The 26,070-nt window shown below is 28.8% G+C and overlaps 1 protein-coding gene across 1 annotated transcript; it reads left to right on the plus strand.

Moving 5' to 3' along the window:
• The first annotated feature begins 16,380 nt into the window (after positions 1–16,380).
• LOC130797109 (lysine histidine transporter 1-like) lies at positions 16,381–26,028 on the plus strand. Its single transcript, XM_057659602.1, has 8 exons — positions 16,381–16,783; positions 21,600–21,763; positions 22,595–22,987; positions 23,855–24,248; positions 24,346–24,451; positions 25,075–25,166; positions 25,327–25,395; positions 25,638–26,028. Exons 1-8 carry the CDS (start codon positions 16,751–16,753, stop codon positions 25,734–25,736), a joined length of 1,350 nt encoding a protein of 449 aa, XP_057515585.1. The 5' UTR covers positions 16,381–16,750; the 3' UTR covers positions 25,737–26,028.
• Positions 26,029–26,070: the final 42 nt, after the last annotated feature.

Here is a 26,070-nt window from a genome sequence, read left to right on the forward strand (position 1 = left end):
CAAATTTTATTTAACCGTAACTCCGCAAGCGCACGGTGTACATGTAAATGCGGGTCGACACAAGGAAGTTAGGACAAAAAACTTACTAATTTCTACTAATTATATTGCTCAAAGAGAAAAATGTTTAGTTGGTAGTTTAACTATCAAACTAAAAAAATGCAATAAGAAATATGCATTAAACTATATGATGAAGAGATCTAGGGTGTCGAGAACCCCTAAAGTCTTGTATGATCAAATTATCATTAGTACTATGAAATGTTGGATAAATTACGTAGTTAAACATGATCTTGTTAATCTCAAACTCTTGCTCTATTAATTTACTATTAGATTTAGACCCTACTAATTCAATTCTCACACGCTAGTTTTATTGAACGAATTAATAAGAATTTAACTAAAATTTACCTTAAAGCAAAGTCGGTCCTAATCTCACACGCAAGTTCTATTGACTAGTCCGACAAAGCATGTTTAATTTAGGGTTATTAGCACAATTCAACAACTTTAATCCTAGTTTCATAGACACTTTCAATAATCAAATCATACTTGACTTATAGGTTCAAACCCTAACCCTAGAAAATGGATCTACTCACTAATCATGGTAAAAAATTAACACAAACTCTAGGATGATACTAGACATGACTAAGAATGAAATTAACGATAAATTCAAAAAAAAAATAATTAAAATTCAAGAACACAACAATTAAATCAAAAAGTAATGAATGAAGAACAATAACTAGTTTTTATTGAAGAAAGATTAATTACAATAATTAAGATTCACTAATGAAAGATTAGAAACTAATACAAGGAATCAAAGATAAAGAAAATTAAATACTAAAGAAAACTTACACTGCTCAAAGGAAGATTAAAGGTGGAATTAATGAAAAACTAAATTAAATGATGAAATTCAAGGTAAAACTAATGACAACGGAGTACTTAAGTCTAAAGGAAGGAAGAAGAAGATGAGGAAGAGGGAGAGAGAGAGAGAAATCCTAATCAATCATTAAGGGCTTATTTATACTAATTAAGAAATTAACCTAAAAATTAATGAGAAAACCGTGGGAAAAACACGACTTTAGAAACAAAGAGACGAGTCGTAGCTTTTAGGCGATGACTCGTCGCTTTTCTGCTGACTAGTGATCTTTAAACAGCCTCCATTTCTTGCTCGGTTGTCAGAATTGAACATATAATTTACCATTGGAAAGCTCTTGAAGTCTATTTTCCAATGCCACAAACCTTGCATTAGTGTAATCTTCCTATCAAAAGTTATGATCAAAAGAGTAGACATATATCAATTTTCAACTCAAAACTTTCGCATTATAAACATTCTTCTACTCTTTTGTTCATTTTCTTTGTAGAACATCTTAAACCGAGTAGAAAATCTTAAACCAAGCTAAAATCCCCTTAGTAACTCCGTCATCATTAAGACCATAAAAATTATGCTTAAAACAATCAAAACCACTCAAAATCAACATGAATAACCAAAATGAGTAATGTAGCATAAATCTTCAAAATAAGCACGAAATTACTAACAACAACCATCATTAAGGTAATAAAATGATATAAATAAGTGCAAATAATTGCACATATCAGACGACATAGGATCTAGTGAAAATTCTCATAAATGTCACTATAGACTATAGTAAGAATTATATATGCCATTAGAGACCAAGTAAAGTGTCACAAAATCTCTTTATAGTAGAACTCAAACTAAAAACCAACAATTATTACACTAAAAATATAAATTAGTGGCATTTTTTTAATGCCACTAAGTACAATATCGCGAAAAGTTAAATTTATTGTAGTGTAATTAGTGGTTAAAGGCTTCTTTCCATCCAAGTGATGGGGATAAATCGATTTTCACCGCCTATACGAGAGATCAGTTTATGCTTCCCCAATATTTTTATGAGGGTCCGACTTTTTTTGTAGGGTAATCCATGGCCTCAAATGATCACTCTTTTTATGTATTTTTTATGAACGACCGGTTTAATCCATAATGCCTCTTTGGCTTTGTATGTGCCGTGCAATTTTCCAAGGACAATAATGTCACAATAGAGAAAATCGGAATTATAAAAAAATTTTGCCAGGTTTAGATAATTTATACATGAGGGACGGAGTTATCCAATATACTCCCTCCAATTCAGCACTAACGTCCCATTTACTTTATATACTCTATCCAATACACTTATTTAATACTTAATATCGCTGATTGTGCATTATTAAAAATTATGAAAAGTTGATATGAAAAACTAGACGAATGAAACAAGATCCCACATGACTATGTTTTAACTTGTAGATTAATAATAAAACGCAAATTAAGAGTAAGAGATGAATAGTGTCCAAAAAGCAAATGAGATGTTAGTGCTGAATTGGAGGGAGTATAAATGAACATTGATCATAAGAAAATAGTAAGTTTTGTATGACGTCATTTCATCGTGAGACAGGTCATACAAAAGGCCCAATAATAAAACCACAAAAAAAACATTGAAAATTGAATTCTCTTTTGTACATGAAGCGGTTATTTTTTAAAAAAGTTTGGACTGACCAAATTAAAATCTTCTTATAGTAAAACGGCCTCAATAAAAAATAAGTGATATAAAATAATATAACCAATGAACTTCTACAATGTCACTAGAGTATTCAAATTTTGATTTTGGATCATTGGGAGAATGAGAATAATTTGGATTTTGTTGGAAAAAAATGTCATTTTCGCTTATGGGCCATATTTGCGATTGGCTGGATTTTAATTATGGGCTTATTTAGGACAAGTCATTCGTTTCGGGTGGTATGGTTTGAAGTAGATGGGCCTTCCTCTTTAAATATCTAAGATTGATGGATTTAGGAAAATTCAAATGAATTAAGCAAAAAAATTATAAAAAAATCATTAAATAAGTAATGTTTGAACTTATTTTCTAAAGTAAGTACTTTTTGTTTAGAGTTGAGGTTTAGATTATTCGCTGTTACTAACAGCGAACAAATAGGGTTGGTAAAAAAAGTCAAGTTTTTTGTTCGCTGTTACTAACAGCGAAAAAAGACTTTAATGTTTTTTTACCTAGTCTTTGTAGTAAACAGCTAATAAAGGAGACATGGTCAAACAAGGTCAAACCTTTGTATTCTGTTAGTAACAACATACAAAGGTTTGACCCTGTTTGACCAAGTAAAACCTTTGTTCGCTGTTAGTAACAGCTAATAAAGTATTTGGCTTTTTTTTTACCAAACCTCTTTGACCTTTGTTCGCTGTCAAACCATAGCTCTGGGTAGACGTGATCAAGCACCGGGCCGGGCCGGGCCGGGTGGAAAAAACAGCCCATTGATGCGGGCCGAACCAAAATGTGGGCCTAAAAGCTCTTGCCCAAACCTGTAATATGCGGGCTTGCGGGCCTATGTTATATATTATTTATACATAATTAAAAATACAAATTACAAATAATTAAAATAAACAAATACAATTGTTACATATTATACATAATTTAAAACACAAATTACAAATAATTCAAATAAACAAATACAAAATAATCAAATTATGTAACTAATTAGTGATTTGACTATCATCATCTTCACGATCTACGTCTTCTTCCTCCTCTTCAACATTAAAAATGGTAGACCAACCTTGATGCAATATGGAAAAAAAGTGTTAGCATATGAAATAATCAAAATATGTAACTAATTGGAGCAATTTAGCTCCTTTTGAGCCGGGCCGGCCCACGGGCCAAACAACAATCCCAAACCCGTCCCAAAAAATTCGGGCCACTTATTTTCTGCCCAAACCCGCCCATCGAGCCATATTTTGGTACCCAAACCCTCACTTTATCGGGCCGGGCCGCCCATGATCAGGTCTAGCTCTGGGCAAAAAGTACCGGAAATTTGAATTCTGTAGGCTAAAAAAAAATTAATTAAATAAACTAAAAATCAAACTTATTCCAAAAGTAAGCGTGAAATTCCCAAACCTAAGGTTTAGGGCTGTTCGTAGTTAGTAACTGCGAACATGTCAAAACTGACAAAATAGCTGTTCGCACTTACTAACTGCGAACAGCAAAAAAAAAAATAAATAATATTTTTTTTTAAGGTCAAATAGCTGTTCGCAGTTATTAAGTGCGAACAGCTATTTTGTCTGTTTTGACCTGTTCGCAGTTACTAACTGCGAACAGCCCCAAACCTCAGGTTTGGGAATTTCACGCTTACTTTTGGAATAAGTTTGATTCTTAATTTATTTTGTTATTTTTTTTATTTTTTCACTTATGTTTTTCAATTTTTCAAAAGTTCCTACTTTGGGAATTATTTTAAAACATTACTTATTTTATATTTTTTATATTTTTTTTTGCTTAAAACACTTCAAATTTTCGATGGATTTACACGTCATATAGATTAATTATACTAAAGCCCATATCTATACCCACGAATGGTTAATATCTGTTTTTCTTAATCAAAAATATAACACAAATTACAAATTATCGTAAGAGACGGTTTATCTGAGAGATGAATTAGATATATGGACTAAATAGCCCAATTAATAGAAATTAAAGAGAAAATAAAAATGTAAGCTTCTTGTTTTAAGGTCAGCTCTTTGAGAGACGATTTCTCACAAAATAACTGAAAATATAATTTCTATCCGAAAATTATAATTTAATCATCAGTAATTTCTATTTAATTGAAAGGCAAAAGCGAGGACAATCGTAATATGAATAATAATATATTTAAAAGAATAAATTAATATACAATATAAAAATAGATATATTGTAACATATTTTGACGCTTAATTTGATGATAAATTTCATATTTATGCTATGTCAAGTAATATAATTAATATTTATGTAATTTAAAATTTAAAATGTATTCTTAATCATTTAATTAGGAGATCATATTTATAATTTATTTAGTATATATATATATATTATATAATAATTAATCTTAGCTATGACCAAAAGCAAAAACACCAATGAGTCAATGACATTTTTTTTTTCAAAATCTTTGGCGCGGCAATATCGAAATATCATCCATTTTAATAATTACAAATATAATTATAATTATAGTTATGGCAAAAGAATTTTCTGAATACTTTCATTTAGCTCTCAAATTAATATTTTATTTTTCTTGTAATAAATTAATGTTGGTGATTTTAAATACTTCTCTACCCTTTCTCCTAATCCAATTACCATGGCTATTATTTCTTCCTCCCTTCCTTCCATTGATTCTTCTTGGTTATTAGATAGTGGAGCTTCTCATCATGTCACTAATGACCTCACCACTCTTTCTCTTTATGCCCCCCTACAATGGTACTAAAGAACTCATTATCACTGACGGTACTTCTCTTCAAATTACTCATATCGATTCTATGTCTCTTACTCTTTCTAATTTCACTGTTATTTATCTAACATAGCATACGTTCCTAAAATTTCCCACAATATTTTATCATTATCTTGTTTATGTCTTCATAATAATCTTCAAATTTCTTTCTCTTCTACTTATTTTATTATCAAGGACCTCTCCACCAATCATACTCTACTCCAGGGTCAAACTAATCAAGGAGTATAAACATGCTCCTTATTCTCACCAACAGTTTATTCGGCCATCTCTTTCAAATGTCCCACATCTACTTGGCATCATCGTCTTAGCCGTCCATCTACAAAAGTATTTAATTTAATCTCTAATTTCTTAGATGTTTACTCTATAACTTCATCTACTCCTTGTAATTCCTGTCGAATTAACAAAAGTCATAAGTTACCATGCATTTAACGTTTCTACACTTACTTCCCATGCACCCTTAGATCTAATTTATTTTGATGTATGGATTTCTCACGTTCAATCTTTTGATCATCGTAAATATTATATTATTTTTGTTGATCATTTCACTAAATATGCATGGTTATATCCCATTAAACATAAGTCTGATTCTTTAAATACCTTTCTTCGTCTTTAATCACTTGTTGAAAAATATTTTAATAGGCCAATTAAACAATTTTCTTAGTGATAATGGGGGAGAATATATGAAATTACAGCCTCATTTTTCATCTTGTGGTATTAAGGCTGGCAAAAGTTGACCCGACCTGCTAAGCCGAAATAAGTAGGTTTGGGTTGAGATTTTTGACCCAATTAATTAAATGGGTTGACCCGACCTGATCTGTTTATTAAATGGGTTAGGTTTAGGTCAAAATTTTAAACCCGAAAAAAACCTATACAACCCATTTAATTAAATGTGTTAATTTCGAGTTAAATCAATAAATATAAGTTAAACTTAGTTCATTTGATATTTTCTTATTTTTCACAGTAAATACAAAATAAACAACAAAAAAACATAAAGTTAAAATTAAAGCCTAAAAAATTAGATTTAATCAACGTTAAAAACCTTAAAACGAAAACAAAAAAATTATAAACGGATTAAGTGGGTTGAAATTAGGTCAACCTGATCTGTTGCAGGTTGGGTCAAGGTTGTGATTTTCGACCTAATTAACTAAATGGGTTGGGTTTGGGTCAAGGGTTTTCTGACCTGTTTATATATGACTCGAACCCAAACCCGACCCAACCTGATCTGTTTGACAGACCTACGTGGTATTACTCATTTAACTTCTCCTCCACATACACTAGAACATAATGGATATGTCGAACATCGACATCGTCACATTGTTGAAACTGGTCTTTCTTTATTCTCTCATGCTAAATTACCCTTAAAATTTTGGCCTTTAGCTTTCAGTACTGCGATATATCTCATTAATATATTACCTACTCTCACTCTTCAAAATAAGTGTCCTTTTTATTCTCTTTTTCAAATTCATCCTAATTATTACAAACTTTTACTCTTTTGGTTGTTTATCTTATCCATGACTTCGTCCTTATAATACTCACAAATTACAACCTAAATCAGTCCCTTTATTTTTGTTGGTTATTCTCCCTCTCAAAGTACTTATTATTGTCTCGATCCACTTACTGATAAAATATATACATCTTGTTATGTTGGATTTTTTGAACAAGAGTATCCTTATATGTCCTTTACTAATAATTCTTTTAAGTCATATGATATCAATTCTTGGTTTCCTGCTTCCATTCCCATAATTCAACAATCAAATTCTATTCCCACTAAATCTACTCAATGAAATTTGGCTTTTAATACCCCACCAAATTCACTCCAAATTACCCATATCCCCATTATCTTGCAAGGGTTCGAAAAATCCATTCAATTAACTCTACCTAATCCCAATATTAGTCAACATGCAATTTCCTCAAATCCTAACTCCCCAATAATTACTCCTCAAAACTCGATACCCTCTCCATTTAATCTGCCCACTTCCCTTATATCTCAATCAAATTCATACTTTCCATCTGAACATGCCTCGTCTCCCACTGTCGTTCCTAATATCATTTCTACTGCTATATCACCTTCATTGCCCACTCGTACAAGGAAGCCTAATACCAAATATTTTAATTCCAATTTTTTATTACACATAGCTATTCAAACTCCAATTTCTGAACCCACAAATGTTCTTTCTGCCCTTAAACATCCTCAATGGCGTCAAGCTATGACCGATGAGTTTACTGCCCTCACTAAAAATTAAATTTGGTCTCTTGTTCCTTCTTCTAATGCTACTAACGTGATTGGTTTTAAATGGGTATTTCATATCAAATATAAGGCTGATGGTTCCTTAGATCGTCTCAAGGCTCGTCTTGTTGCAAAGGGTTTTAATCAACGTCCAGGTGTTGATTATGTTGAAACTTTTAGCCCAGTTGTTAAACTTGCTACCATGGTTATTAAAATCACGATTCTAATCTACGATTTTACGACTCAAAAATAAACGACCGATTCAAATCGTAGGTAGAATCGTAAGATTCTAGAATCGTAAGTTGGTAGAATCTTACGATTCTAATTAAAATAAAATTTGTAGAGGCAGAATCATAAAACGATTATAATCTTATGATTTAACGATTCAATTCTACAAATTTATTCTTAATTTTTAAAATTTTTATTATTTACGATCTTTTATTAATTTTTCTTACAATTTAATGATCCTTCTTCATAATATTTCAAAAATAAATTTCTGCATCAGTATAAAAATTTAAACTAATTATTAAATATTTTTCTATTTTCTTAAAAATGTAGTGAATGAAACTTTAATTAATAAATATAAACTTTTGAGCTGATTAATTATGACTAGATAGTAAATTTAAGTTTATTGTAGAATCTTACGATTCTACGATTCGATTCTGCAGATCTGAACGATTCCGGGTAGAATCTCGATTTTAACAACTTTGCTTGCTACAATTTGACTCATTTTATCTTTTGCACTTTCTCATGGTTGGTCTCTTCGATAACTTGACATCAATAATGCATTTTTACAAGGTACTCTTTCTGAAGAAGTATACATGTCTCAATCCCCTGGCTACATCGATCCCTTTTTTCCCTCCCATGTTTGCAAACTCAATAAGGCTATTGATGGACTTAAACAAGCAAGTCGTGCCTGGTATGATGAACTTCGTCATCCCACTATTTCTTATCCCTCTTTATTTCACATCTCTTCAAATACTTCTCCAACTTATATTATAGTTTATCTTGATGATATCATTATTACTGGTCCAAACCTTACTCAAATTAACCAATTTATTCAATCTCTGTCTTCTCGTTTTTTACTAAAAGATTTGGGTCCCCTTTCTTATTTTCTTGGTATTGAAGTTATCCCTCACAATCATGGATTATTCTTATCTCAAAGTAAATATATTCATGATATTCTCCAACGTGCCAACATGCTAGATTCTAAACCTGCTTCAACTCCCATGACATCTCATCCCCTTCTACTTTTAAATCATGGGACCCCACTTTCTAATCCTACTACTTATCATGCTATTGTTGATGCTCTACAATATTTGTCCTTGATTCGTTCAGATGTGACATTTCCGGTTAACAAGTTATCACAGTTTTATGCATGCTCCCACAAACTTACACTAGCAAGCTTTGAAACGAGTGTTAAGATATCTTCATCGTACATTACGACTAGGGTTACTTCTACGTAAAGCATCACCACTTCAACTACATGCTTTTTACGGATGCCGATTGGACTAGTGATAAAGATAATTTCCGCAGTACTACGAGATACATTTTTTACTTAGGCTCAAATTCAATTGCTTGGAGCTCCAAACGACTAAAAAACACTAGCGTGTTCTTCAACCGAAAGTCCGAAACTGAATTCCGAGCTGTTGCATCCACTACAATTGAAATGGACCGGTTACAATCTCTTATGATTAAATTGGGTTATGTCTCTACTATAACTCCTACCATATTATAATTTGAGTGCTACTCATTATTCAGCTAATTCAGTCTTCCATTCTCGCATGAAACATTTAGCTATTGATTTTCATTATGTACGTGAGAAAGTTCAACGTGGTACCCTTCGTGTTACTCATATTTCGGAGATGATCAACTTGCGGAAGCTCTTACTAAACCTCTCTTCCCCTGCGCTATTCCAGTCATTATTTTCTAAGATTGGACTTACTTATGGACCGTCCATCTTACGGGGGTGTATTAAGTAAATACATTATTCTTATATTTACTTCAATTGTTTTGAGATTATGTAAATACGTTACCTTTATTTTAGCCTTGTATTTAGTTTTCTTTTTTCATTGTGTAATTAGTTTGACTTTCATTTTTGTATAGTATAGTAATTAGCTTAATTTTAGGAGTTAATTAGGAAGTCTTGAATATATCGTGGTTATACATAATTGTTGATTATCAATGAAAAAATATCAATTCTTTATATTCTTTATAGTTTGTTCCCACTTTATGATTGCAAAATGGTAATAGGATCTCAATAAATTAAATATAAGTATTACTTTGTGAAATAATTAGTTAGTAACATAGTTCAGGTCATTTAAAGTCGAGTTGATTTGAGTTAGGCTATGCTTAAGTCAATCTGATCGATTTAGATTGAGGCGGTTCAAACCTCAAGTCAAATTTGGGATCATTTTTTGGATCTGATTTAGATTTTAAATTAGGTCGATTGGGTTGCTTCAAGTTGCTAGAAAACAATTTTAAAGTTTAAATTAAACTTAATTCAAACCTGATTATTAAAAAAAAAAAAACAAAAAAAACTCATTTACCACCTCTACCAAATATAAAGCATAAATAACTTTAATTACTAATTAGTGATAACATATTCTCAATTTGATTTGAAGCAAGTATATTCTACATATTTTCAAACAATCCTTAAAACGTATCCTCTTAACCACGCTTTGTTTATAATCCAAATAAATCTTTGTTTATATTTCTATATACTATATGTGATTTTCCTTTTCGCATTCAAATACGTACGGCTTCAACTCTGTTGACCAAAATAAATAATGTGTTTTTAATTTAGGTAGAAAAGTTGACTAATATTATTTTTTTAATGGCAAGAGAAAAAGTGATCATCATTGCTAAATACTTACTAGAAGTCAAACATTATATCTCATCTAACAAAAAAAATTCCTGATAGCATGATGTTTAAAATTAATTCAATTAATTAAAATTTAATTTAACTAAATTTAACTCAAAATAACTCATAAATTAAAATTTAAATTAAATTTTCAATATATATATATATATATATATATATATATATATATATATATATATATATATATATATATATATATATGTGTGTGTGTGTGTGTGTGTGTGTTTGTAAATATATATATATATATATATATACTCAAAAATATAAATTAATTTGAAACGAGATATTATACAGCTCACGTAGACGGTATTGTAGAAACTAAAATTTTAGCTGCGGTAATTTTTAAATTTACGATTTGTTAGGGTATTTATTTGGGAAACTACAAATTTTGAAGAGATTTCGTGCATGATTTGCTAATTAAAATCCATCATTTTACTAATAGTGGATAAAAACTTATTCTATTGTGCGTTTATATTGGATCCAGAAACAATTGCTAATTTACATGTGAACTCGATCAGGACATAAATAGTATAAGAATTTATGTATAATAATAAGATAGACATAATCATAGTCATTGTCATAGCCATCAACCCAATATTTCATACAAGTTAGAGTTCGAGAAAAAAAACAGCGGACAAATTAGACCATACCCACACCCCTTCAAAAAGAGGGAAAAAATAAATGCATTTGCACTCAAATAATCATCTAAATTAAAGAAGTCCTGCAAATAGAAAGGTAAATGATATAAATCTCACTTGAAAAAGCACCTGCAAGGAAGCAAATAAGAAACCATATTAAATTTGTAACTGAGCATAATAATAATAATAATAATAATAATAATAATAAGATAGACATTAGATATAAATAATAAATTAACAATTAATATATCGACTATCAAATTTATTAAATTTTGGCAATACTTTACCGTAGAAATTTTTAACCTCGTGTTTAAGAGTCAAATATCAACAATGAGATCCTTCAAGATGGTAGGACAAATCGATTTTGAATAAAGTTATTTTCAATTGGATCAACTTTTCTTATTGGTTTATTAATTAGTTGGTTGCTTATGTTTTGACCGAGATTGAGATGATCTAATTAATAATTACGGAAAAAAATTATTTCTTCTAATAAAATAGACCAATAATGTACAATTTTATAGGCTTCATCAAAAAATATTAATCCTAAACCCATTAATTAAGTAAAAATATAGTAAGTCTTGACACAAAAAAAATTCAAAAAGTAAATCAAAATGAATTGGATTTTATAATTTTTAATTTCACCAAAATTTGTCAAATATCAGGTGGAAAAAGAATTATTGAAAATTATTATTTTACTTTTTGCTCTTGCAACAAGTCCAACTTTGACCAACAAAATTTCGTCCAGGAATTTCGATTATTCTAATTAACTTTTTTAAACAGAAAAATCCAATCTGACATAATCACGTCATAAAATAATAGTAGATGGCATTTTTTGGCTAGCTCATCATTATATGAAGTATAATTTATTACAACTATTTATTTTATATGGAATATTTAATTTTCAATGAGACGTTAAGAATAATGGAGCAAAGTATGAATAACTTACTAATTATTACATTTTTCACATCTATATATATATTTATCAACACTGATTTTATACTCCCTTATTTCACAAAAAGTGATTTTTTTTTATGATTTTTTTTAAAAGAAATTAATTGATGGATAAAAATTAAAATTGGTAAATCTTATGGGATTCATACATATTAAAAAATACTACAACATTTGTAGCGCAATTGACTAAAATAAATAAAATACTTACTCTAAATGTAGAAAATATAATACTTTTCAACCTAGTATATAATAGTCCAACTCAATCCGTCTACGTAAAGTTTAGAAACTAGTAAGAGTACACTTCTTATAAATTTGCTTGAAACAAAAATAAAATACTTGCTTTGAAATATATGGAGTATAAATTTTGTTCATCCTAATATATAATTAACAAATTTAGTATAATTTTTTTTCATCCTAAAATATATTTAACAAATTTTAAGGTATTCTTATTAAGAATAGGTCTTTTATATTTCTTCTCACTAGGAGCTCCTAAGTAAAGTCTAGGTCAAGCACTATGGATATGGCCTACGCAGCATGGCAATATGCATGCGTGAGTGATAAGGGGGGTGGAATATTTAAGAGAAACCATAGCTAATGGGGGTTAGGAAATGATTCAAGTATAGAATTTAACATGTACTTTTTTTTTAAGATTGAATTTAATATGTACTTTTATTACTCTTTATTTATCAGAAAATTTGGAGTACTATAGCATTTAATTCAAGAGCTGAAACTAATAATATTATCAACTAATAATATTTAAGTTTTAAATTAATTTATTTACATATAAATAATAATATACGTGTTGATTAAGTTTGTATGAGTTTTCTTATGTATATGACAACACTTATTCGATGTCAAGTATATACTTTTTTTCAAAACATTTAAAACAATTTGAATTTGATTTGATATTCTTAACCCATATTTGATTTAATTTTTTTTTTTGACAATTATATTCCCTGTGCTTAACTTTAATTTGTGATACAAATCAACTTTTAATTAAATATTTAATATTAGTAAGTTAATTGAATTTAAAATACAACAAGAAGTGTATTTAGAACAAGAATTTAAGATCTAAACTTCTTCGACATCTAATAAAACTACGTAACTGAATGTACGAATTTTAGTTTTACTAAAACCTTAAAAAAAATATGTGACGACTGAGGAGAATCGTAAATAAAATAAACAATGTGGTTTGTTTGTGGAATAGGATCCATATGTAACAAACTACAAAAAACAGTGAATCGTCTTTATTATCTTATAAGTTTAATACCTTATTCAAAGCTAAGGTGTTTGAAAATATATTGTCTTTTAAAAGAAAGATTCCAAATAAATAAATGTATCTTAAAAGACAATTGTCCTAAAATGAATGTGAACATGTTACTAGCAGCTTTGCGCCAACTACGATCCATCATCATCTTAATGGAAACTAAAATTGACTTGTAACAATTCTATCGTTAATTACTGATCAGTTTTACTTTTGTGAGTGTTTTTTAAGAGGAAGTATTATTGTATGGGAATTGGGGTGTTCCCATGCGCAAATTCTATCATATCAGAAATTTTGATTGCTTACGGTTTGCATAACAAATACTTCATGTTCTGAAATACTTATTACATTGCGATAATTCTTACTATTTATCATTCAAGCTTATTTTATAGATAGTAATTAATGTGTAAGAAAATATATAGTCAAGTGAAATCTTTTTTTAATCATCTAATCGCATATATTTATAATATTAACTTTTATAGTTTTTAGACGTATATAGTTCAATATATAAATGATCAAAATAACACGTAAAAAGTGAAATATAGCAAGTGTAATGATTATAAAAAGAAAAATTCAAAAGTTAAGGGGCACGTGACCGACCGTGATACCCCTTAACTTCATCTATAATGTGTTTTGGTAACAATTTTTTCATTTGCTTTTTGGCTGATTTTTTTACTTTTAGCTTTATGGCTTGTCAAAAATTAAAAAATATATATTATTTGGTTAATGACTTTAAAGTCAAAATAAAAAAAGTCATAAGTAATTTTTTTATTTGTTTTTGGCTTTTTATCCCCTATTTTGGTTTTTAACCGAATAAACAACTAACGGCCAAGCTAAATTTTGACAAACACTTCTATAGCAATTTGGCTCAAACAACTGACTTATCAATTAATACTTTCAGTTGGTTATACTAATCAACAGTTTTAGGAAACAAGTCAATTTAATAGCTATTTGTTAAATAGAACTTTAGTCTTTAATTGGACTAATTATATAGACTCATCTCATAGTAAGATGGTCTAGTACAATATTATGACTTATTTAAAATAGCTTATTACTATATTTCAAATTCAAAAACGCGAATAGATAATTCAAAATGATATGAATGTGTATAGAAAAATGGATAGCGTCTTAAACTCTTAAACCAGCTGCTTATAATAGTCAACGCATGTACAAAAGCTGATACTCTTTCCTTTTGGGGAAAATCAAAAAATGACTAACATATGAAAAATATATATATTTTATGAGAAAGTAAGTATAAAATTTTGTGCTCCAATAAATAGATAAATTAAATGTATGTAAAAATAAAATTTAAAAACTTATAAATTATAGTGAAAAAATAAAAATTATAGCAAATTTAATAAGACACCATGAAAAAATATAATTGTTTTGGAGGGAGGGACTCTGAGGGTATTATAGGGTGGAAGTGAGGACAGCAATGCGTATGCACGTTTTCATGGCGCTGATTCATTGGATTAATCCAATTATTATTCATAGCTGCCGGTTTTATTCGAGCGTTGACTCAACTATACTACTGCGACAAAAGAGGGGTCTATTTGGATCATTGAATCGATTTCAGTTTAGGTGTTTTTATTCAGTTTAAAATCGAATTTTATGTCTATATTGATTGTTATATAGTTATAATTCTATTTTTAACTCGAATCAAATCAAATTCAGTTTTAAAATCAGATATATATCAAATGATTAGATCTATTTTAACACCTTTAGCCGATAGTGTTTAGCACTTTGAATTTTGCATACTTTTCTTTATATTACACCGTCTTTTATAGTTTACCTTTTTTATTATTTTATTTAAGATTTTTTAATTTAATGAGGCAAATTCTAATAAATGGAGAAATTGTAAACTTTTTAAAACTTTGTTATTTTTTTTTTGATATGCTAATTTGTAACTTAGTTTATCATCCTTTATTATCTTAGTGCGTGGAGACGAAAGTATTCGCTATGTACTAATATAAATTTTGAACTATTAACATTCTAGCTAGCCATCCTATGATAAAAATTATATTTAAATAATTTATGATTAGTGATGCCCTTAGAAACTTAAAATCAAGGTATTAATAAAAAAAATCGAAGGGAAGTAAGAGTCCAAAAAACTAAAATAATTATTTCATATCTTTTTAAGATGATAAATGAAATAAGATTTTATTATGTTCATCTCTAGTCTTCGTATATACCTTTTAATTAGTTTATATCATGCACCCTTGAAAAAATAAAAACAACTAAATTAATTGATCATATCAAATAATGTAAAATCAATCGCATTTGTCGAAATTAGTTTGACCATAAATTTCCTCAAATTATTTCAAGTGTAAACCATTTATGCCAACTCAGCCTAAATTGGAATTTACTAGTAATTTTTATTACATGATATATATTGTTGCAATATTGATTAGGCCGTGCAATGTTGTTTGAGATATTTTATGGGTTTTAGTCACATTGAAAAAATATACATTGTTTATAGAGGGTTGATTTGGATCTCTAATAATATTAACATGTTAGGCAAAAGTAAAGTTATAATTTTACAAGTGATATTCTACACATTACAAGACAACATGTGTTAGATATTTAATCTCTTTTTAGCTTTGTACACAAGACAAATGTCTACTTTACCTATGATCAGAAACAATCATGCCCAAAGTCAAACAACTTAAAATCACACATATATATAAAAATAATATGTTTATTAATACTAAGCAATCACACAACATCTATTTTTATTGGTGATAAAATTATTAAAAATTCCTAAATGACAACATTGTTATCAAATACTCCCTCCTATTCAGCTTAATTGTCCCATTTGTTTTTTCACACTTGCCGAGGCAACATTTTAACTCTTAATATCTCAAATTATGCTTAATTAAAAATTATAAAAAGTTGATATTAATAATCCTTGTATTGAGACGAATCAAACAAGATCCCATATGACTATGTTTTAACTTATAGATTAAGAGTAAAATACAAATTAAGAGTGATAAGTGAATAGTGCCAAAAAAAAATGGGACAATTCAGCTGAATAGGAGGTAGTATTAAATATTTGGGTCGACATAAAAACACGCAGGTTCGAAGAAATTTCAAAGTTAATTAAAGCAGTATGATAGTCTTATAGTCCAAGATTTATACGTCAACTTCTTCATCCCTCTATTCACTCAACTTGCACTTGCATTCATATACTCTATCTCATCACATATTCTTATTATATGGTCAAAATTCAAATTGAAAATAAAATATATCATTATTCATACATTAATCCTGGTCTTTCTATATATATATATATGCACATAAAACAGCTTATAATGACAGCTTATAGCACTAGAAATATACATTTCTAAGAAGATCAATTAGCTGGTCATTAGCCAACTATATACTAAGGATTTGCAAGAGATAATTAGCTGCAAACTTCTATAAACTCATATCAGCTTATCTTAAAGCTAAAAATCTCTTTGTTTTGAGCTGATAATCAAGCAATTAATATGGGTACACAAGCTCCTTCTCATTATAAATCTGTATGTTTCCTCCCTCTCATTCTTTAGTAGATTTAAATTGTAATTTTCTTTATCTTAATTCATTTTAATTTTAGTCTCTATTTTTTTAAATTTGCTATATTATATTCGTTAAAACTGTAGTTTTAATTTGTGTAATATGTTTAATTTACTCCTTGTGTTACTACTCCATTATTCATGTTATTTTGATGTCAATAGCAACATTTTATTTCATAGCAAAGAAAAATAATATATGGATATGTATATGATTCGTGTTTATATTAATTAATTTAGATGGGAAATTTCTGAAAAATAGTATCCTGATTAATGAAATACTTTTTAAGATGAATATCTTTTGTTGGAATTTCAAGAGTATCCTAAGCAATAATAATACAATTATAGATTTATATCCCTTCGATACGCTATTAACTTCAATAATCTATATAGTATAAAGAACCATGTGATATGCTCTAGCAAATGACAGTATATATATGTTAATGGCAATTGGCATCAATAAGGCCAAAATGAGGGGAAAGTTCAAGTATGAGGGTGTGAATTGACAACAAAATCGAAGCGGTTTTTCGAACATGGCACCAAGGCATGATTAAGTTATAAAATTGATAACTATTTCAATTTTGTTTGAGAATATTCTCCAATATATTATTCTTTCTGTCTCTTTCAATTTGAATTTCTTTTTATTTTAGGTTGTTTCACTCATTTTGCACCATTTGCTTTTATGATAATGACCTCACTTTATTTCTTTAAATCTCATCCACAGACTTATTTTCTTTTTTCATCATAACCACTTATTCCTATCATCCACTTGTTTTTTTGTCTTATTCACCAAACAAATTTCACTATCTATTAAATTTCATCCAAAACAAAATGGATGCTTTCTCATAGGGACAGAGGGAGTATTATATTTAACTATTTTTTAAGATATCTTCTATTAAATTTAAAATCATTATTGAATTTATTGTCTAAACCTATAAAACTACATAACTAAGAAAATTCAAAGTTGAAATTACATGTAAATTATTACCTACTAATCTATTTTCCTATATTTCTAATATATACCTATTTTTAAAATATCATACTTTATTTCATTAATAATTGGCAATAACTTAAGTTGACTATATCGACTATAATTGCGTGAATCAAGTCATTAAGTTAAGTATACGTACTAGTATAGAATTAGTTAAAATTTTGTGGTGACATTTTAAAATTACAGATACATATTATTATTTGGGTACGTTTTTATATAAATTTTATTATTTTTTCATTATTTTTACTTAATATATTTTGGGATGTGAAAAAATATGTAATTAAACTTTACAGTTGAAAATTAGAATTTGAATGTACATATAATTAAGTATGAAAGGTTAAAAGGCAATTTAGATTTTAGTCTGAAAAAAAAACTACTAAGAGGATAGGACCAATATAAACTCTTTACGTCTAAGGGAATTGGTCAATGACAAAGACATAGTGTGTTTCTTCATAAAAGCTCTTATTTGTGATTTGTGTTTTATGAATTTGCTATTAAGAATAAAATAATTTATAAGGATAATAAATAAAGTATTGCATTTATAATACAGAAAAAATTGTTAAACTTTTTTATTCAATAATCATTATTATAATTTATTATGGAATATTAAAATTAAAATTTTAACATTAATATTGTTGTAGGTTCAATCTCTTTATTAAGTTAAGATTATCATTTCAAACAATAACACATCTTCGTTGAAATCTATTGAAACTGATTACCCTTAACTTATTTTTTATATTAAAATTTGTATTTATCTTCACCTAACTTTTTATTATTTAAATATATTGTATTGGACAACTCATAAAATTTTCAAAATTGCAAGTGTTAAGATTAGATAATTCATTTATAAGTTGTACACCTTCTCAATAAAATCCTCTATAACAAACTTCAAATCCGTTGGGAAAAGTTGGACAAAAGGCATGGCTAATTATTTTAAATTTTCCTTGCTAACCTCACTATTAGATGACCAATGCAACTATCTCACACGATCACACATTTGACTATACATGTACTTTTGTCTTTTTAATTTTATTTCTCTTTTTTTTACAAAAATATTTATAGAGTTGATATTGTCTTAGTGGCGGAAAGTATCGTATTTCCGAGTAAAACATATTCATCTTGTGAGATATTCCCTCCTATTCAACAAATTAGTTTTATTTTTTTTTATATATTTGTTGAAATAATATTTTAACTTCTAATATCTCTAATAATTATGTTTAATTAAAAATTAGAAAAATTTAATATTAATAATCCTTGTATTGAGACCAATCAAAAAAGATTCCTCTTGACTATGCTTTAACTCATAGATTAAGAATAAAATACATATTAAGAGTGATATGTGAATAAAAACCCAAAAGTAAATAAGACTAATAGGAAGAATATGAGGGAGTATCATGTAAGAGTTTAAAAAATCGATTTGGGCATCCAAAAGAAAGAGGAGAAAATATAACTCACTAACAAATTCAAAAGAAATTTATTATTCAAATCATTTGATAGTAGTTAGAGTGACTTACTTGAGTTTATAAAGTGATATTACTCTCGTTTCAGATATGGAACAACTCACATGTGAGTTATAACAATAGATATTTCAGCGAACATTTTTATATTTTAAATTCAATGAAGAAAATTCAAAGAAAAAACATATTATTTTTTATAAGCTCAATTATATTTAAAAATTACAAATAGAGAGAATAATCAACGTAGGAAAATGTTCGTGCTAGGATGTAACGTTTAGCTAATAGGGTGAGAAAAGTGTAGTGTGGACATTATAGTTCTATATAAAAGTGACGATATAAGAATAACAGCACTCCATTTAGAGGACTAATTTTGAGAAAGTGTCAATAATTTCCAACATTTGGTGAGATTGTCAAATAATTTCTTCAAAGTGCAAAAATGGGTTATTCGGATTCCAATACTTTCTACGCTCGTAGTAATGTAATTCTTTTTTCTCTTTTTATTCATTATGTGCATTCATTGAATTCTTTTTTGTTTTGCTTCTTTTAGTTGGGATGTCTATTTTTCCATTTTATACATCGGTTTTTTCATTTTATTTCTCTTTTATTATTCCTCTTTTGATTTAATTTTTTGTTTGTAAATTTATTAAAATATGGCTCTTTCATTTGATTTGATAGAAAATATGTTTCTTTTAATTGTTTAGTTGTTATATGCATGGTTTGATAATAGATTGTTGTTTACATTATAGTTTTTGTGTCATAGCAAACAAATTTTTTTTTTATCATTTACTTTTTATGTTAATTAGAAAAAAGTTTTCATGAAATTCTATTTTTACACGAAAAATATCTTCCAATTAAACAGCCCAAAACATTAAATGTTTATTCGCGATGGTTACATTACAATTTAATTCATGATTAATTAACTAAAGGGGTGTTTGGTAATTGACTGTTGGTTGTTGGTTGTTAGCTTTTTTAGTTGGTCTATTTGACTAGCTGGAAATATTAGTTATTTTTGTTGGCTTTTTTAAGCTAGCTAATAAGACAAAAATTAACCACAAAAACTAGCTTAAAAGTCATTTACGAAACACCTTTTTAACTGTTTAACCAACCAATAAGCCAAAAGCTAAAAGCAAATCAGAAAACTAAGTAAAAAGTCATGAACCAAACACCCCTAAATTATTTTAAACTAATTTTTATGGAACTTAACTTATTTAATTTAGGTAACTTATTTCAACCTTTATTGTAATTACACAAACGTAATTAGAGGTTATAAATTGAATCATAATTTTTTTTAATTATTCACTTTCAGTTTTATTAATAGTAACATCACAAAGTAAAACTTGTATGGCTTGAGCTTAAATCGGATCTAATAACATTTTAAATCAATGATCATATGCTCTATCATGTGACTTAGTTGTCATTAATTTGATTTTTTCTGTTTATATTTTTTATATTTTTTTAAAAATTTTGAATTTTTGAATTTTTTTTGTTTGCACTCCATGTGTTGACTATAACGTAGCAATGTAGTGTTACACCGCTTGTGGCCCTGTAATGGTGCTATCATTCTTTATTTTTGTTTTGCTTTGTCCAATAATTTTAACCTTATAAAAATTAATTAACCATTAAATGGCCCCGTGAATCCACCGTTACCACCAAAAGCAAAGATCATATCTTCATCTAATTTATGAGTATTAAGTCTCAACTATTTGCTATTTTAATTTATTTTATTAATTTTTATTCTGAACAATAATTTAGTATTTTTTTAGTTTTATCCATACATTATAATTCTTTTAATTTCACTCTTATATTTATTACAAAATATTCACTTTTTCCCTTATAAAATATTTTTTCTCTCTAATACTAATTTAAAACGATGAACACAAATTTTAGTATAGTAGTATGAGACACATGCCTTATACTTGAGTTAAATAGCCTAATAATAAAAACTTTTAATTTATGGACTTCTTATTTTATACAAGACGGGGTGAACGATGAAGCAGTAACTCATAACAGCATGTTTCATGATAATCAAAATAAAAACAAATTTTTCTAAATTTAGAAATCATTTTTATTTGTTTAAAAAATAAGTTTTTACTATTAGTGCCATGTGTTAAAAAAAAAACAAAATTAGAATTACGACTAATTATTTCTTTAAATCTTGTATGATATTTTAAGTTAAATAAGAGTATTTTTCGGAAATTAGTTAGAATTCTCTGTTATATATATAATAGTGAGAAGTCTCTCTTATATATCTCAGTCTTAGATTAAAAAAAAAAAAATATTACAATTTGTTTTCTCTATCAATCATAAATCATAATAACATTGATTTGCAATGACACAGCCTGATATTGAAGCGAGGTTACAAAAACAAAAAGAAATAGATAATTGGCTACCCATAACATCATCAAGAAATGCAAAATGGTGGTACTCTGCTTTCCACAATGTTACTGCTATGGTTGGTGCTGGAGTCCTTAGTCTCCCATATGCCATGTCTAATCTTGGATGGTATGTTTTCACAATTTTGGAACTTTATTTCTTCGTCGTATTATGATTTTCAAAACGTTGCAATCTTAATAGGACACACATGAGTGTTATTTATATGCCTCTATTCTTACACTCCAATTTGAGGAGCGTAAAAATAAGGTTGCATCGCTTAATTTGCATTGTAAAGGTTTTTTAAAAAAGAAAAAATTGATATTTTTCATGTCGTAAAGGAGTAAAAAAGTCTGTATTTTTAGCCTTATCAAGGGATATCTAATGGTTTTGACGGGTATTTAGGCATTATGATAACCGCATCACTCCCGTTATTTTATCACCGTTCTGTTACAGCGATCGCACTCGTTACCCACTTGGTGTGCCTCGTAAAGATTGGTTTAGTGATTGGTCTAGTTTGCGGTCTCAAATTGTTATATGATTTTTTTGTCTCCAATTTGTGATTTGGTCTAGATTTTTAAAATTTTCAACCAAATCGAATTCTGATTCACGATATTAAAATTTTTAAAATGTCTCATTGTATACAAAAGATAAAAACACAAAATAAATTGAACTGTTAATGGAATGTGATTGTTTTATTAATTGAGATGATTTTTAAAGTTGTTTGATTGTTGATCAAACCAAATGGTTTAGATACGTTTTGACACGTTTTGCTAACTTTTTCAAATTATAATTTGAAGTTTAGTACGATTTAAATGTTAAATTGAACAGTGTTTAGATGTACACATATTTGTGTCAAGGTTAATTGGTCAATTTTTTAACACTTTGCAATAAAAACATCAACAAAAACCCTATTAAGCAAAATTTATTTCGATTTATTGACACTTTTTAGTGTTGTAACAGGGGACCAGGAGTGGTAATCCTAGTACTATCATGGATCATAACATTGTACACACTATGGCAGATGGTAGAGATGCATGAGATGGTACCGGGGAAGCGATTCGACCGGTACCATGAGCTAGGACAATATGCCTTTGGTGAGAAGCTAGGTTTGTGGATTGTGGTGCCCCAACAGCTTATTGTAGAAGTTGGTGTCAACATTGTTTATATGGTCACCGGAGGAAAGTCACTTCAAAAAGTGCATGATGTTATATGCCAACATAAAAGTCATTGTGCTAAAATGAAACTTACATATTTCATCATGATCTTCTCCTCTGTCCACTTTGTTCTCTCCCACCTTCCTAACTTCAACTCTATTGCTGGTGTGTCCTTGGCTGCTGCTGTCATGTCTCTCAGGTACACACTTCTAAACATCAATATGATTGAATATATAACATATCTTTGGTTTTCAACCATCAGCTTAAACTTTTAGTTCAATTGAGTATGAACATAATTTGGTGTTATATCCACTCTTCTGGCCCAAAGGGCTCTAAAAGGCATGATAAAGTATATAATATATCTTTGGGCTTCAACCATCAACTTATATTTTTAGTTGAGTTGGGTATGAAGAGAGTTTGGTGCTGCATCGACACTTCTAGCCCAAAGGACTCTAAAAAGCGTGATAAAGTATATAATATATCTTGGGACCTTAACCATCAGCGTAAGCTTTTGGTTGAGTTGGTTTTTTCACAAAATAAGTGTTGATAAATCAATTAATACATTTTAATAAAATATATAACATTTTGTGGGGCTACAATTGTAATCTTAAATTTTTGGTTGAGTTAGTCACTTTATGGCATTAGAATCCAATATTCACAAGCTACAATCTCATCCAACTTTAGTGCCTATATAAATATTACAACCACACTTCAGTCCAAAGGGCTATTGCGTGAAGAGTAGTAATAAAGTATATACAACATATGTGTTGCTATGACCATAAGTTATAATATTGGTTGAAAACGTGAGTTGGTCACTTGACAATTCATTGTCCTAACGTCACTAAAGTAACTTCTGCCAAAGCAAAAGTTTTATGTCAAAAGTACGTTCTAAAGATAAAAAGATTAATATTAATTGACTCTTGATAATTTGATAAATCATTTTACAGTAACCAGTAACTGAAAAATAATGAATCTATGGCTCTATCGAGAATGAGAACTCTAAATTGAAAACCATGTATAGCAAAAAGTGATTAGTAAACAATGTTTGTTGTTAATAAAATTGCAGTTACTCCACAATAGCATGGGCAGCCTCATTAGGCAAAGGTGTAAAACCTGAAGTGTCCTACGCGAGTAGGCACCATAGTGACGTAGGGAAGATGTTTGGCTTCTTCAACGCCCTCGGAGATGTCGCTTTCGCATACGCAGGCCACAATGTGGTGCTCGAAATCCAAGCAACCATCCCATCGTCACCGGAAAAGCCCTCCAAGGGCCCTATGTGGAAGGGTGTGATCGTCGCCTACATTGTCGTCGCCTTGTGTTATTTCCCAGTTGCCTTAATTGGTTACTATATTTTTGGAAACTCTGTTGAGGACAATATCCTTATATCCCTTCAGAAACCTGGTTGGCTTATTATTGCTGCTAACCTTTTTGTTGTTGTCCATGTTATTGGAAGTTATCAGGTATGTTTTATGTTTATCAACAAAAAATGTTACATTTGCATACATTTTTATATAGCTCTGATTATTTATTGAAAGTGAGTTTTTTTTCCTTTTATAGATTTATGCTATGCCGGTATTTGATATGTTGGAGACTGTACTTGTGAAGAAGTTGAAATTCAAGCCTACTTGGTATCTTAGATTCATTACTCGCAACGTTTATGTTGGTAAGTATATATATCGCTAAACATGTATCTTATTTCGATCATTAAAATATGTATTAATATATGAACAAATTACCTAAAATAATTTAACATTTTCATGATTTTCCTACAATAATCTCACCTACTGATTAATCATGAATAATCTCAATTTCATATGGCATTTGCCAAAAGCAAACTTAGGTAATCGGATATTTTATTTTAATAAAAATAAATAAATTAAAATAAATGTCAAAAAAAATGTTAAAATTCTTTTAGAATTTTTTATGTTAATTTTTAAACTTTTCTCTAATTTTATATTAATTTTCAGTTTATTTTTTTGGTAAATTACCTACTATAGCAAGTTATCCGGATACTTAAGTTTAATCTAGGCAAATACCCCATAAAATTGGGATTATTTATAGTTAATCAATAGTTGGAATTATCACAAGAAATACATAAAAAAGTTTAGATTGTTCTAAGTAATTTTTCCTTAATATATATTTACTAATTACACTAAAACGGATTTGTACCCGTGCTTTAGAGGGGTTTTTGTTATAAATTCTTGTTTAATTTGTCGCAATTCTAATCACCGTATTATTTCTTATTCATGATTTCAAACTAATGGACTTCTTTTGCGATGTCCACAGCATTTACAATGTTTATTGCCATTACATTCCCCTTCTTTGGTGGACTTCTTGGATTCTTCGGAGGATTCGCATTTGCTCCTACAACTTATTTCGTAAGTACAAACTTATACTTTCGAGCATATATTTTCCGTTTGATTATGCACACTTGTCAATACACTGAATCAATCTTTAATGTCTCTAGTTGTTGTATTATTAGACAATCTCATTATCTTAAGAAAGTTCTAATCTTTGTTTCTTATGTTCCATTTCCAGCTACCCTGCATCATGTGGCTTGCTATCTATAAACCCAGAAAATTTAGCCTCTCATGGTGGACGAATTGGGTATGCCACTCTTTTATTACATAAAATTTTTTCGTTCCAATCAATTCAGTCTTATCGAGCCTAACAAGGTCTCACCGACCGCAACCTCCTTTGATAAGGGTATGGTATGCTGTCTTCTGACTTCTATCCTTCTCCAAATCTTAATCATAACTTCTATGAGCGGCATATATTGAGTTTGCTAATGAATTCAATCTTATTATCATATGTGTCTAATACATGTTCATTTCTTATGCAAACTTCAGACTTGTATTGTACTTGGAATTCTATTGATGGTGTTAGCGCCAATAGGAGGACTAAGAACGATCATTATAAACGCAAAAGATTACCATTTCTACTCTTGATTTTGGAACGCTTTCAGAGATTCTAAAACATGCAAATGCATTGGAACAAAGGGGAATAATGAATCCGGCTTCACTGCTGATCAAGTCTGAGTTATTGAACTATGTATGAAAAAATACAAGGAAATGTATGAATCTCACAGTTTCTGAATTTAGTTTTTGTCCTGTTTCTTAGTCAAAAATGTGTGTGCATAGAGATTTTTTGTTCTTCTTTCTGTTCAATAACGGAATAATACTGTAAGAAGGGTGTAATTTTTTTCACCAATTTATGACAGTCATCATACGGTTTCGAATAGCTAGATTTTATACTCAGTAACATGATGAATTGATGATCATA

The sequence above is a fragment of the Amaranthus tricolor genome, chromosome 12 (genome assembly GCF_026212465.1).
Source record: "Amaranthus tricolor cultivar Red isolate AtriRed21 chromosome 12, ASM2621246v1, whole genome shotgun sequence".
NCBI lineage: Eukaryota > Viridiplantae > Streptophyta > Magnoliopsida > Caryophyllales > Amaranthaceae > Amaranthus > Amaranthus tricolor.